At 43.0% G+C, this 16590-nt stretch overlaps 1 protein-coding gene across 3 annotated transcripts in view; it reads right to left on the reverse strand.

Annotated features, from left to right (window-relative positions):
- LOC126334846 (ATP-binding cassette sub-family C member 4-like) overlaps nucleotides 1-16590 on the reverse strand; it is a 130854-nt gene that overhangs the window by 25733 nt on the left and 88531 nt on the right. For all 3 annotated transcript variants that reach the window (XM_049997516.1, XM_049997515.1, XM_049997514.1), the window contains 3 exons: nucleotides 14286-14436; nucleotides 8194-8300; nucleotides 3343-3466 (listed from right to left, as the gene is read on the reverse strand). In XM_049997516.1, coding sequence (XP_049853473.1) covers nucleotides 3343-3466; nucleotides 8194-8300; nucleotides 14286-14436 — 382 coding nt within the window. The remainder of the gene's footprint in view (nucleotides 1-3342; nucleotides 3467-8193; nucleotides 8301-14285; nucleotides 14437-16590) is intronic.

A 16590-nucleotide genomic window follows, 5' to 3' on the forward strand; every position in this document is an offset into this window, starting at 1 on the left:
GGGCATCTTTCATTGGGCCAAAGAGATGGAAGTCAGAGAGTGTGAGATCCGGCTTGTAAGGTAAATGAAGAAGAGCAGTCCAATGAAGTTTAGTAAGCTCCTCTCGGATGCGAAGATTTATGGGAGGCCATATGTTGTCATAGTGATGGGGTAGTTTTTTTGTAGCGACGAACACTCTGAAGTCGTTTCTTCAGTTCCATAAGGCTCACATAATATACTTCACAGTTGATCGTTCCACCATGAGGGAGGACGTCTAGCAGAATAACCCTTTCAGGGCCCATACGACCTTCGCTTCAGCGGCCAAGGGTGCGGATTGGGATATTTTCTTCAGAGGAGACGTCGTGCGGCGCCACTCCATGGATTGCCGTTTTGTTTTCGGTTCAAAGTGATGATCCCATGTCTCATCGCCCGTGACGGTGTTCGACAAAAAATTGTCACGATCAGCCTCGTAACGCGCTAGCAATTCCGCGCAAGTGGTCATTCGTTGCTCTTTATGGGATTCTGTTAGGAGGCGACGAACCCAGCACGCACGCACGATTGAGTACCCCAACTGGCAAATAAGTGTGTCAGCGCTACCAACAAAGACGTCCTGTTGTGCAGTGAGGAGTTTGCTTGTGATTGGTCGATCATCTCGAAAGAAAGTGTCCGCACGTTCCCACATTGCGCGCGGACTCGTTGTGATGTGGCAGACGCCTCACCCAACGACTCACCGTGCTTTTGTTCACTGCCAGCTCTCGTACACATTCTGCAGGAGCCTATGAATTCTGCAGTGCTCCGGTTTTCCGCCAAAAGAAACTCAACGGGAGCTCCGCTCGGAACACACCTCCGTTATAGGCGCCATTTTCAAGGCTACTTATGGCGTTGTCACCCACTGGACCTTCATGAAACTATAGGGGCAGAAGCGGAAATACGAGGGTTGTCCAGAAAGTAAGTTACGATCGGTGGCTAAATGGAAACCAAAGTGAATATCAGAAACATTTTATTTGCGAGAGTTATCTACACTTTCCAGGTACTTCTCTACATAGTCGCCGCTCCGACTTAGATATTTGTCGGAGTGTTATACCAAATTTCCAACACCATAGTCTTGGAAGACAGCCGCCTGTGCTTTCTGATAATTATCTGCGCTGGTCTATAGGGCGTAGCCTGCGCCCAAGTGTTGTCTGCGTATCCAGCATTTCATGTGAACAGAGATGATACTCAGGACGAACCAATTAGGCCTGTATTGTGGGTGATCGAACACTTCCCATCGAAAATGCTGCAGGAGCGTCTTCACTGCCCCTGTAGAGTGTGGCTGAGAATTACCATTAAGAAGGAAGTGCGTGGCAGGTGTATTAGGTGGGCTGCATTCGTTAAGGCGCAGCCTCTCAGCAGGCCCTCCTACTTGGCGGGAGACATCGTTGTTCTAGGCACCTTCACTCGCTCACAGTGCACTCACAACTGAAAAGAGCGTCTTGATGCGATCTAAGGTCATACTAGAGACATTACCCAACACATCTTTGCAAAGATTTCACTATGGTGTCCATTTCGCGACCGATCGGAACTTACCGCGCGACTGATATGGTCGCAGGTTCGAATCCTGCCTGGGGAATGGATGTGTGTGATGTCCTTAGGTTAGTTAGGTTTAAGTATTTCTAAGTTCTAGGGGACTGATGACCTCAGAAGTTAAGTCCCATAGTGCCCAGAGCCATTTTCGATCACAACTTACTTTCTGGAAAACCCTCGTATTCCACGATGTCTTTGTCACCTACGGCCATTCACCAGCCACATAGGCGTGTACCGCTCTTTGCCGCCCTTTCTATACGAGAGCAACACGTCCGCGGCAGAGTGCACCTCCAACAGTGAAATTATTGTCGAAAAGGAAAAGCTTAAAAACAGAAAAATAATAGATCAAAAACTAGAAAATCAGAAAGCTATATCCAAAAAGAGAAAAAAAGTGATGAAGGGACCGACTCTGATTCAGACATCTCTTTGAGGACCGACGAAAGCATGGATGATATCCATCCCATTGGAAAGTCCACACCAGATTCTATTGTTATGACTGATGTACCAAATGTAAGTAAAGAAAATTAGATTTTGGCTAATTTTCGAGGAGGAAAGAGGATTTCTACAGGTACAGTTATTTTTGCACTAAAAAAAAGGTATTGTAAAATGAACTACAAGTTATAGCTCTAGAGGAATCTGCGTGGTGTTTAACGGTCCTGCTGATGTTCGTGAAACAAAAAAGACAGTGATTCTCTGTGGTGTATCTCTCGTTTTTGTATTATTCCAAATATAATAAGTATAATTGCTAATAGTTCTAACCAAGTGCTGGTTAACCTCGTGGTATTAAAAATAGGAAAAACAAACACAGAAATTCACACTGATCTATGTTTTATACCATAAAAATCCTTGAAATATCCCGCACAGAAAGATCTTCGTTATGCAAATGTATCGTTTTGTGTGTTCTGTATCTCTTTATTAAGAACTCAACCTACAATCATCAGTGCACATAACAATTTGACATGTACATCAAATTTTGAACAAACCATACCACATTTAGGATCTTCAGTACAAAATATAAGACGTTTTTGTTTTTTCTAGTCTGCATTTGTAACTGTAAATGATTAAATACAATGTCATTTTTACAGCAGCTTAAAGTCTTTAACATTTACAGTTTTTTTCCGAACAGTTACTGTTTTCCTTTCCAAAGAACAGATTCATTTTGTTTCGTATCATATTTAGGACATCTTACCCTACTGAAACTACATGGGAAAAATATTGTTGTATGACTTATGCCTCCGTGAAGACGCCATTGATCAATAGAATGGTATTACGAAAACTGAATCTGACATCGAGCACAGAGACTAGGAAAACATGCATCGCTGACGTCTAACCTGTTCCACAGAATGTGCCAGGAAGAACTGTCAATATTCAGAGATACGATAGGTACGATCAATCGAAGCAAAAGAGTCTATCAAAATGTGGGCTCTAAAATCCATAACTCGAGAGTTACGAGCAGCTGTTCACCATCGCTACTGTGAAACATTTCTCTTCTTCTGAACAAGGGCTCACAATTCTCAAGGTACACATTTTAGATCCCATGTTCACTAGATAATGTTTCCTTGTTTGGTCCACTCAGTCTCCTCCAAGGATATGGGTAGCAAACAGCTTGCAGTGAAAGAGATTTGCTTCGCAATATCGAAGATGCCTTTAGAGCCCATGCTGACTTTATTTTTTTTTATTTGAATGATCTTCACTGAGATATCCTTGACTATTGAGTAAATATTCCAGGACACCTTGTATATTAAAATCATGAATTCTTAAACGTACCCTATGACATAATAATTTAAATAGGGCCCTTACCTGCAGAAAGAACGAGGAAACTGTAGGTGACGATAGTAACGAAAATGCTGCTGAGGAAGTCTAGCCATATTCCAAGCGCTGATCCGTTTGTTACATATAGGAACCATGCAGAGGTATGACGATCCTAAAAAACAAGAAATTGATATTTGAGTTAGTTGTGTCTATACAAAGGGAAGGTTATGAAGGGAACGAGAGGTTGTGACGCAAAGTTCCTAACTATCGAACGTTTCTCCCATGCCCTGAATTGAATTCCAAACCTGTAAGCAGCGTCCCGTAAGCTGAGGGAATGTGACACCGTCGGTGGTGATCCGTGAGTCGGATGGTGACGTTAATCCCGGGGAGGATCCTTGGATCTTTTTGCGACGAGGAGACTATGTGCAGGCACTGGGTTTCACACTCTTCCTCTTATTATTATCATACAACAAATACATGACACCATCCTTTACACACATCCATCGCAGTCACCCACACTCAGCAGATAAACTGCAGACATAACCCTAGACGGCCGCAGGGAAAGAACACCTTGTAACGGGAGAAGAAAACATTTTCGGATTGGGTGGCTGAACAACCATTCGGGTTCTTCGAGACAACAGCGCCATACGGTTTTTTCAGTCTCATTCAGTACAAAAGAACATAGCGGCTGAGAAGCTACAGCTGATGTCTCACGGTTGTATTGCGCTCACCATTTTAACTGTACGCAAAATTTAGATTACATTTTTGTGAGATTACATTTTTGTGATAGAATGATACATCGGCTTTCGGAAATAAAAAAGGAGTTATTTCCTAAAATTGTGATTGCTTCATACACCAAGGCATGCTCCATGTTCCTTAATTATACTAAGAGTTCATGTCACTCTGTATATGAGTCAAAGAATGCAGATTTTTGGTAGCCGTAACTAAATTTTTAGATATTCAGAGAAAATAGGGTAATTATTAGGAAAGACAGGTAGTATACAATATGTTCAAGAGCTAATAGGGAAAAATAAGAGTGGGAGATCAAGAATAAAGTTCGTAAGAAAGGTATAAGACAGAGATGTAGTCTTTCGACCAAACTGTTTAATCTACACATCGAAGAAGCAATGAGGCAGTAAAAGAAAGGTTCAAGAGTGAGATGAAAATTCATTGTGAAAGGACATCAGTGATAAGATTCATTGATGGCATGCTATCCTCGGTGAAAGGGAAGAAGAATTGCGGGATCTGTTGAATGTAATGAATAGTCTAATCAGTACTGAAAACTAACTGAAAGTAAACCAAAGAAAGATAAAAGTAATGAGAAGTAGCAGAAATGAGAACAGAGAGAAATTTAACATCGCTCTGGTGATTATGAAGTAGATGAAGTTAAGGAATCTGCTACCTACGCAGCAGAATAACCCATGACGGACGGGGCAAGGAGGACGTAAAAAGCAGACTACCACTGACAAAAAGGGCATCCCCGGCCAAGAGAAGTCTACTTGTATCAACCATAGGCCTCAAACTTAGGAAGAAATACCCGATAATTTACGTTTGGAGCGCAGCATTCGGCATAGAATCTCAATCACTGGGGTCCTGTCTTCAGTGTTGCGTCACTCTTCGAACTGAGCCCCGACGACCAGCGAAGATGTGTCTGGAGACGTCCCAGGTAGCGGTGGGGTATCAACCCGACTGCCATCCGCCACACAGCCCCGCAAGTAGGAGTGATGGACTGCGGTGACCTTTGCAGCACAGCGTTATGTCAACGAAATTCTACGCACTGTTTTGTTGCCCTGGGCTTTTATTTCTACAAGATAATGCCCGCCAGCAGACGGCTAGAGTCTCTACTGCTTGTCTTCGTGCTTGCCAAAGTCTACTTTGGCCAGTTTGGTCGTCGGATCTCTCTCCAATTGAAAAAGTTTGGAGCATTAAGGGCAGGGCCCTCCAACTACTTCGGGATTTTGAAGATCTAACACGCCAGTTGGACAGAATTTGCTGCGATATGCCTCAAGAAGACGTCCAGCGACTCTACTCGTCAATGCAAAGCCGAATAACTGCTTGCATAAGGCTCACAGGTGGACCAAAACTTACTGCATTGCTAGTTTGTGAAGCACTTTCTCTTGAATAGATCATCGATTTTTTTTTGAAACTGTAATCTATCCCCCCCCCCCTCTCTCTCTCTCTCTCTTTTCTCTTTTTTTTTCCTTAGAGTGAACTTCCGCCACAGTCCTGAGCTCCCCCCATCCGATTTACATATTCATTTTAGCCCTGGCCGTCGGTCAGCTTCGGATGGATACGTCATGATTCGGTAGGCACCAGGAAACATCTTCGCATGAAAGCACTGTCCGTCCGGTCTGTCGGAAGCCCAGAACAGAAGAAACTGGAACCACATGCAGTGAGATGCTGTTGAATAATGTTAAAAACACATAAATGAAGAAATGAAGAAGTAATAAAGAAAAGAAGATGAGGGAAGAACACTATGGTAGATCATTACTACAAGAGACATATAAGTGGGATACCAGCTACGGCATCTAGAAATACACTATTGACAAAACAAGTGAAGCACCAGAAGGGGAGGAGTAAACTAAATGAATACTCACGGTCTGAAAAGGTACTGTATGTGGGTTTATTTCAGTGATTACAAAATTGTATCAAACTGACCAAGAACTTCGCAGTATGAGCTCATTTATCTTTATGACGTTGCACCTCCTCTGGCGTGGATGCATGACTGATTCTATTACGAAGGGTGCCAGAAGCCGTTGAATAACCTCCTGAGGCAAGCTGGTCGACAACTATTGTAACTGGTACATCATATCCTGGATAGTGGCTCTGGGACGGAGAAAACGTGTTCTATCGGGGACAGAGTGAGGCTTTTTCTGACCACAGAAGTACCTGATCATCACGAAGACAGTTCGTAGAGGCGTATGCCACGCGTGGGCGACCATCGTCCAGTTTAAAAATACTGTATTGTCACACAAGATGTAAGAAATGAGGACGCAGGATGTCTGTGACATACCATTATGCCATCAGAGTTTCCTCAATCGCTACCAGCCTTGACCTGAAGTCATATCCGAGATATGTCCGTACCATCACACCGGTGTGATCTTCGAGATATCTGATGAATGGGACCTCTCCCTGATCGCCGCCATATTCGCCGACTATGGACATCTGGGATGGTGCAGAACCGCGAATCATCACTGAACACAATGTGATGCCATTCCAAAGTAGAGTCCATGCTTCCCGGTCACTCAAAACGCGGCCGTTTATATTGCAGTGTTAATGTCAGCTTACGCATGAGACGGTATCACCATATTCAGGCTCCTGGTAGCCTTCGACAATGGCCCAGCATGACACAGAAAGTTCTAGGGAGTCCATTACTAGTTTCCAGACGGTAGGTGCAGATGTGAAGGGTTTACAATATTCAGAATATCAGCTCCCTTGTATTGTGGTTGATGACTACCATGCCCTCCCTCACGTTCTCATCCAGTCCAGCGTCGGGCCATGGACATATGCTAATACCCCACAAATATGAACACAGTACTATTCATCCACCTCGCCAAATGGAGACGTTCCTTTTCTTTTACTGCATAACACTGTGCTGTCTGTAATAATGGTATTTTCTATTTAGCTACCGGTTTCGGATCAGAACCATCGTCAACAGCAGGAAAATTATCGCTGATATATTACACATAATACATGCTTTAACATAAGTAATCATAGGAAACCAGAAGTGCCAAGAAAAATCATAAACTGTGGTTCAGGATTAAAATGTGTGGCACATTGGCACAAGGACAACATGTGATCACATCTTTCTTAAGATTTCTACATACTGTTGACCATTGCCTAAGGAAGACGTTCAAATGGAGCCCCATAACAAGGCTCCATTAAACGCTCTCAGGTGCTGATAACGCTGTCTCACACGATTACGCGGCATCTCAGGGCCCTTCGCAGTGATCATTCAACATCTGATCCTCCTCACGCCTCTTATGTACCCTACCAGGCCTGGTAACAACACTCAACACAAAGAGCACTAGTATACTCTGGTGGCCGTTCCGTCTGTCACAGAGAACTGCAACTCTAATCACTGGCATACATGTTGATGGTGTGTACACGTACGAAGTTGCTTCGACATCCGACCATGCCTTCTGGGTACTTCACTTTTCGTATCAGGTGGTGTAGCATACTAGGTGTTGGAAGAAAAACGCAGTGACAAAATAATACAATTAGACAAAATTATTATTAGACAAAACTAAAACGCATTGTGCAGGATGTTGGGTGTAGCAACTACATAGAGAAAAGAAGATAAGCATAAAACAGGCAAAACGCACAGTAGCCCTCAGAACTGTCAAAGGAACTATTTTTCTAAAATAAAGAAAACGTTGGAAAAAAGTTTCTTAGATATGTGTTTCGACAATAATCTTTGTTTTTTCTGCAGTGTCATACTAATCAAGAACGAGCGTTTAGAAACCTGTCGTCGCAGTAGCTAGGAAACACCGTAACCGCAATTTTTAGCTTACAGTATAGGAGATCCTCAACGTCCTCTTACAGATAGTGCTTTGAAATCGCGTTTAACGTGTAGTGAGAGATGATTTTTCGGTTTATCCCGGAGACTGAACTGAGTAGCTGACGGGCAGTTGGACCTGGATTCACAGCCTCAGACAGTGGTAATCATTTCACAGTAGTAGCAGTGCTGTTCAAGAATTTTGCTTGCAACTTTGTGCTGTCGTTCTGCACGAAAGGGTTTGGCTTGTAATGCAGCTTTACTCATACAAATGCACTTAGATTACAGATAAATGTTCAGTAGTAAGCGCCAACATCTTTCCTCGATTGTTCAGAAAATATGAATACCTGTTAGCTTATGACTCGAACTACACATAATTGGCTATATAAGGAACTACTCACCTGGTGGGAGTCAAATTCCTTTCTAACGATGTCCTGAATCCCTGATGCTCTGATTGTGGCCAACCCATTGAGTGTGTCGGAGAGATGAGAGAACACAGGGCTCCTCCCTGAAACGTTACATCAAACATTCAATGCGAGAAATGTTTTCGCATACGAATTTCTAAAGCCAAATTGCTAATATATAGTTATTAGAAAATTTTTATTAAGTTACCTATAGAGTTTGAATGCCAACAAACCGCATTTTTTTCACTTTCGTCCACTTTTGCTTTGTTATCCTATCATCAGACGGAAACTGACTAGCATCCATAACAGACACTAGTGAGCAAGAAATCGAACCTTTAGCCACCACGGATCACGATATTGCTAGGCAATGCCAAATCGAGTTCTGATCACTCTTGCTATGTATGAAATGTGTTGCAACTGTTAATGGCTTTTTGTGGTAGATGTGTATGCTAAAGTGACTGAGAGTGGAATAAGTTGCAATTTAAACAGATGCCACTGTACGAGAGACACATTTCAATACAAATATCACATGCACTTTAACTGCTGATACTATGTACATATCTAGAAGGACACTGGGTGTTATATATCGTGATAGTGTAAAATACAGGAGCGTTAAATTATTATTAACATGATGAGTGACGCCTGTCAGTTGTCACTGCATAAGCAAACTGCCGATTCCTAATAAACTAATGTTGATGGCACAAATCAGAGTTCGTTTCATTCTTAGCTGTAACTATGAAACATTTTCACCAAGAAGTGACGGGAAAGTCTAGCAATGAAAAAACAGACTGTCATTGTTGACGATAAATGTATTTCTTCAAGTCTTTAACTGTTGTACAGAAAGAAGCAAGACATAAAGATAATTTCGAAAGTTTCCTGGTCATTTCCAATTTCAGTTTTTGCTCATTATATTTTGCTCTCCGTAAATCGTGACATTTATCTCTAGATGCATCCACATTAGCTCCTTGTGCAATATCTTTGCATGCTGTTAGGGTACCCCTGCTAACCAACCTATTACACCTACTTCCAGTGTATATCTCATCGTTGGCTTTCTGGAAGGCTCCAGCCCGCAACGGTTCGCACCAACAGCCGGGAGTCCACTCATCAGATAATGCACACTTGGGTAGAATGGGGGAAAAGCAGTTCAGTCTCAGACGAGAGGCCAGTGATGACTGTCCGGGTGTGGCCCCAGGGTCAGGACGTTTTTTCAAGAAATATCGGTTTTGAGGAGTTAACGGAGGAAGCAATTCTACAATCGTGAAAGATGTTTTGCGGATATGTTTGCAATGAATCGGACTTATCAATGGAAGTGAGGTTTTTAAATACTACGATTGCTGGGGCCAGTAATGCCACTGGGGTGTTTTAAGATTAACCAAACGAGCGCTTATATTACCGGATCTTGCAAGAAGTTTGTCAATAAATCAGTCCAACTTTTCAGAACGTACTTTGAAGTTAAATTTGACGTTGTGGCTAGACGGAGTGAATGCGGAATAGGGACCATTAATAAAATTTCATCACTTCATGAATGTCGTTAAATATAGGTGGCTATGGTCTTAGGAAGCAGTTCGTAGGTAGGTTTCAGGCACGGTAGAATTCAATAAGTGTCTGTGTATCTGGATGTAATTGCTACCACTCTTCTGTTTTATGTCCGATAGCCAGCTGAACCATTAAATCATATAGGAGTCCTTTACACATGTCAGTGCTTGTGTGTAGTAATTTTCGGTACAGAAGTGTCGTAGACACTGAATAAGACAATGCGTCACTAAAAAGAATTATGAACAATAGACGCGAACGGGAATTGTGCATATGTGGGAAATGCTTTTCGTCACATTTGTATCATTCAAGAAAAGAAGAGTATAGCATCAAGAAACATCGCTTCTGCCGTACTTCGCTGCATCGGCCAGATGGTCGCCACGGACAGAGAACTGTTAAGAGTACCACGTAATTGAACAATGGGCGTGGTACTTTATTGCACTGCATTGCTGCTTGTTGCCATTAACAGTATAATAAGTGTGTTATTAAGAATAAAGAAATTTGTGTAGCATAATTTTCTGGGTTGTGAGAGGATCCATTTTATGTCGCGCAGTAAAAATCAAAGACATGGACAAGATGACTGGCATGGCGAGTACAGCTTAATAAAAGTTGCGGATACGAGGAAAGAAGTGTTTATACATTCAAGTTCTGGGGAAGAACTGAAGATACTATTAGTGATCTAGAGGTTGAGGTTCAAAATGCGTTCACGCCACTGTCGCAGATCAGTCAACAGGAAATAGAATTAACCAACCGAAGGTGTGGAGATGTTTCTGGTATGAAGCAATTAATCTTGCAAATTCAGAATACTCTTTCTAATAGAATCGAAGAACATGTGTGGATAATTCAGGATAACGTTGCAAAATAATTGGCTGTTTAGGATCGGAGACAACTTAAAATGTACAAATAAACAACTGAAAGAAACGCAGAGTAGCATAGCGAAGCAGTTAAGAGAAGAGAGACTAGCTTTTGATCAGTATTAGAAAGCGGTAATAAGTACACTGAGACATGACGTATTAGAAACTCAAGAACGTGCTGTTTTTGAAGTTAGTCAAAAGTTCGCAGATTTTAAGGAAGAACAAGATAACGAACACATGAAATTGCTTACAGAAATAAATAAAACACAACAGGAGCTGGAAAATGTTGAAAGTACTGGAGAAGAATAGGGCACTAAGTTCATGAATCTTGATTTAAACATGCACGAAGTGGCTAGAAAACAGGGACAGCTAACGGTATTAGTTCCTCAGATTACTGGGCTAGTTACTACAGGCAGCCGTCACGCGACTCTGGAAGAAAGCTGCACTCCACCACGAATGCAACCTGGAATGGCCTGAAGCTTTGCTCCGGAGCCATTCGCAGTTTTCAGTTCGCCGTGCTTGCGCAACGGTGACGTAGGCGATACCGAACGTTTTGTACAGAGTATGCAATTAATTAGATCCAAAGCAAAAGGAAATGTACAACCTGTTGCTTTTATTAGGAGTTCTAGAAGTATATTTTCATCAGTATGGACACAAGCTAACAATATATCTTTTGTTGCCAATCGTTTGGATGGAGATGCCTATATGAAGATAGAGGAAATCCCATATGTAGGATTTGAGGTGCCATTTTTGTTGAAGTACTGGTCAAAACGCACTTTGGTTTGCGTTGTGTAGGTGGATTGTATAATAAAAAATATTCGTGAGAAGCTGATGGAACAGTAACTGATTTTTTTTAAAAAGAAATTGGGCAAGAACTGGTGCTTAGATAAACAGTTTAAGAAATCGATGTTGCGCGTAATGAGATGGCTACCTTCCGTTATACGAAGACAGTTGGCGGGAACTATTGTTAACTCAGATGATCAGGTGAGACGATTTTGCACATATATAGATAACGAAGAAAAAAAGATAGATAAAGGACTTTTAGAGACTCACAACAGCGAAATATCGATGTTGACGGACTAGAACCAAATCGGCACAGAGATGAGGTCCATGTATAGAGGGAGTTTGGAGACTTCCGTTAAAAACTTCTAGAACTTGTAAGTACATAATATTTTGAATAGGAACCCATGTTGTAAACGTACCTTTTCCGTTCTACGACGACTTCAATTCAGATGTTTAACTCATACTCTTCTGCTGGTAGAATTGAAGTGGGCGTGACGCAGAACAATTACTAGGTAACAATTCGAAAGAAATCGTAACGAAACATCCATTTATCACGTAAGCACATATGTTTGTATTAACATTTAAACATTTCTTTCTGTACATACACTATGCTTGGTTCTCTCTCGTTTTGGAGTAATGTAATCACGTAATGTTTAAGTGTTAATACAAGCAAATGTGCTTATGTGATAGATGGATGTTTCGTTATGTTCCCCTTCGAATTGCTACCTAATAAGTCCTTCGAATTGCTACCTAATAAGTCAACTGTGTCTTGCCAAATTCAGTTCCTCAGCCGGAATTGGATGAATTAAACACATCAATTGAAACTGTTATAGAACGCAAATTGTATGTTTCAAGACATGGGTTCCTATACAGAATATTATATACTCACTGCCCTCTACAAGTCCTAGAAGTTTTTAACGGGGTTTCCCAGCACCCTATAGACAGAACCAGAGACAGCAATGTTATAACCAACCACTATTTCACGGAAGAAGAATCGGTGACCACAGAGATGGTGAATTCCAGGGTAGACCTTGGAGACAGAATGACAGTGAAAACAGATCACATTTGGAGTATAAACGATTTGATGGCATATCACCTATTCGACAGAGAAAAGAGATGAATGACGTGTCAGAAAACGAGAAGTGTTTCGGAATACGACCTGGTTCATAGCTGCACATAAAGGTCACCATTTTTAAGCAACGATCTCAATAGAATACATGTAAGCAGATAGTTGGGGCCAGTACAGAGACAAGTCACCTTTATTAAAGCAGAAGGCATGAGCAAAGAACTGAAAGAAATACTCTATAATAAAGGAAAGGCAATTATGAAGGAAGCTATTATTCCTGCTATTAAAGCTAAAGTGTGCGGAGAAGAAACTTGTATTCGTTATGATTCTTGAAATAAAGTGACAGCCGGCCAAAGTGGCCGCGCGACCGCTACGGTCGCAGGTTCGAATCCTGCCTCGGGCATGGATGTGTGAGATGTCCTTAGGTTAGTTAGGCTTAAGTAGTTCTAGGGGACTGATGACAGCTGTTAAGTCCCATAGTGCTCAGAGCCATTAGAACCATTCTGAACCGGGCGGCACCCCCACCATCCCCCCTCCCCCCCCCCCCCCCCCTGTAGGTTCGAGTCCTCCCTCGGGTATAGGCCTGTGTGTATCTATCCTTAGGATAATTTAGGTTAAATAGTGTGCAAGCTTAGGGACTGATTACCTTAGCAGTTAAGTACCATAAGATTTCACACACACATTTGATCTTTTTCCTTTTTCGCAGGGTCAGTTGCCAATTTTTGCCCCCTACAGATATCTTTTCTAAACCGTTTTGAAATTTTTTTGATCTGCTGATGACTTTGTTAGTGGATAAAAGACAGCGTCATCTGCAAACAACCTAAGACGGCTGCTCATATTCTCTCCCAAATCGCTTATATAGATAAGGAACAGCAAAGGGCCTATAACACTACCTTGTGGAACGCCAGAAATCATTTCTGTTTTACTCGATGACTTTCCGTCAATTACTACGAACGGGAAATCACAAATCCAGTCACATAACTGAGACGATATTCAATAAGCACACAATTTCACTACCAGCCGCTTGTGTGGTAAAGTGTCTGCTATAAATCAAAGAATAGGGAATCAACTTGAAATGCCTTGTCAATAACACTAAACACATCGTATGAGTAAAGAGCTAGTTGTGTTTCACAAGAACGATGTTTTCTAAATCCGTGTTGATTGAGTGTCTTCATAGTTTACCTGCGGTTTCTCCACTTTCAGATTTGAGGCAATATTTTTCTGCATGATGTAATGAAACCTCGTAAGTTTCTCCCCTCTTATTTCATGGAAGATGTCATAAGCGCGAACATTTTCTTTTCAATAGGTCGTGCTTTAGATTCTAAAGTATCTTTCTCTCCTGAATTTTAAAAAAAAGCTGCTGTCTTATTTGAAGCTGCGTATTGCACTGCTTGGAGCTATAAGCCGAATGCAAACACATTATTCAGTTATTGGTCAATTGATTAGTGAACCTTTATTTCCTATTCAATGTTTGCCATACAGAATTATTCTTAGTTGCGTATTGATTAAATAAACCTATGCGTCTGTAACTGTCCTGTTAAATATTCACGGTCAGATTGCGTATCCAATTCTTTTTGGGATATAATGGTTGATGCCGCACAGCTTAAGAAATCAGAACTTCACGGTCACTGATCATGGCAGTAGTTCAGTTTTTACCACACTCACTCACTCACACACACACACACACACACACACACACACACACACACACACACACACACACACACACACACACCTTACATTTTGTATTAGAGAATATGGAATTATAACGGCCATTTATTACCATACAAATTGTACTTGCTTGCATTGAAGAAAAAGCCTAGCCGACGTGTAGTTGCTGACACGATACTTACGGACACCCTCCAGTCTCTTAACATTTCTTCCAGTTGTCATGAAGAGTCTTGCCACATAAATGAATAACGCTCCGACGATTACCATGGGAACAATAAGAACGTAGTTCACGACGAGGACCATGGCCAGAATTCCGCACAGCACCAGGTAAATCTGAAACGAGAAAATGGATTGTGGTTTCCTTCATACACGAGGTCGTTTAAGAATAGCTCGACACTTAATAACCGCGCCATTACGAATAGCATATCTGTCTGAAAGAAACGGCTCTGTAGCAAACAGCAACTAATATAAGTTTGACTAATGGAATACAGTCGAGCTGCTATCTACATTTTTACTGCAGGATATTTTGACTACCGATGCAGTCGTCTTTTTGACGGGATCACAGAAAGGTTATTACGTACTCAGTGCCTGGACTCTAGAAAAATGGAAACAACAACTTGGCTTTATCCTCAAAAGTACTCCATTGACTGATCATTTACTTCTCACCACAAAGGTGCAACAGGAATGTTGGTACTCTTCATTCAAACGATGTTAAAAATAAGTACACAGGTTATTTTGCAATCAGCATATTCTATTGAAGCTTTCTTTTGACGCTTCACTGTAAAAATGCAGATGGCCTTGCTGTGGCTGGTGCTGAAACGCAGTGATACTGTAATCTAGCAAATCCTTTCAGGTCATCTCTCAATAAATATGGTGGAGTTACCAAAGGGGGATGGATGCGAAAAAGAGCTGCAAAGGTATATGGGTGCTAGGAAGGATGATCGAAGGACGTGTCGGCTGGGAGGGGGAAGGCCGTTGTTAGACTGCAGGACAAACACGCTCTTTTAACTGGCACATTTTCGATTCCTCTAAACCTTGATGAGGAAATAGACACGAGTAATTCTGCAGCACCACGTATTAACGTCTACAGTACATAGATGACTTTTCTAAAGTATCACTTTCGCCTCCTGCATACCTAGGGGTACGACCAACCGTTTCTTCCAGAAGTGCTAGTCCCGCTAAGTAAGCAAGCAGTTTTGTTATTTCTAAGATTCCGTCGTATATTCCAATGATATGATACACTCCTGGAAATGGAAAAAAGAACACATTGACACCGGTGTGTCAGACCCACCATACTTGCTCCGGACACTGCGAGAGGGCTGTACAAGCAATGATCACACGCACGGCACAGCGGACACACCAGGAACCGCGGTGTTGGCCGTCGAATGGCGCTAGCTGCGCAGCATTTGTGCACCGCCCCCGTCAGTGTCAGCCAGTTTGCCGTGGCATACGGAGCTCCATCGCAGTCTTTAACACTGGTAGCATGCCGCGACAGCGTGGACGTGAACCGTATGTGCAGTTGACGGACTTTGAGCGAGGGCGTATAGTGGGCATGCGGGAGGCCGGGTGGACGTACCGCCGAATTGCTCAACACGTGGGGCGTGAGGTTTCCACAGTACATCGATGTTGTCGCCAGTGGTCGGCGGAAGGTGCACGTGCCCGTCGACCTCGGACCGGACCGCAGCGACGCACGAATGCACGCCAAGACCGTAGGATCCTACGCAGTGCCGTAGGGGACCGCACCGCCACTTCCCAGCAAATTAGGGACACTGTTGCTCCTGGGGTATCGGCGAGGACCATTCGCAGCCGTCTCCATGAAGCTGGGCTACGGTCCCGCACACCGTTAGGCCGTCTTCCGCTCACGCCCCAACATCGTGCAGCCCGCCTCCAGTGGTGTCGCGACAGGCGTGAATGGAGGGACGAATGGAGACGTGTCGTCTTCAGCGATGAGAGTCGCTTCTGCCTTGGTGCCAATGATGGTCGTATGCGTGTTTGGCGCCGTGCAGGTGAGCGCCACAATCAGGACTGCATACGACCGAGGCACACAGGGCCAACACCCGGCATCATGGTGTGGGGAGCGATCTCCTACACTGGCCGTACACCTCTGGTGATCGTCGAGGGGACACTGAATAGTGCATGGTACATCCAAACCGTCATCGAACCCATCGTTCTACCATTCCTAGACCGGCAAGGGAACTTGCTGTTCCAACAGGACAATGCACGTCCGCATGTATCCCGTGCCACCCAACGTGCTCTAGAAGGTGTAAGTCAACTACCCTGGCCAGTAAGATCTCTAGATCTGTCCCCCATTGAGCATGTTTGGGACTGGATGAAGCGTCGTCTCACGCGGTCTGCACGTCCAGCACGAACGCTGGTCCAACTGAGGCGCCAGGTGGAAATGGCATGGCAAGCCGTTCCACAGGACTACATCCAGCATCTATCCATGGGAGAATAGCAGCCTGCATTGCTGCGAAAGGTGGATATACA

This window comes from Schistocerca gregaria, chromosome 2 (genome assembly GCF_023897955.1).
Source record: "Schistocerca gregaria isolate iqSchGreg1 chromosome 2, iqSchGreg1.2, whole genome shotgun sequence".
NCBI classification, from domain to species: domain Eukaryota; kingdom Metazoa; phylum Arthropoda; class Insecta; order Orthoptera; family Acrididae; genus Schistocerca; species Schistocerca gregaria.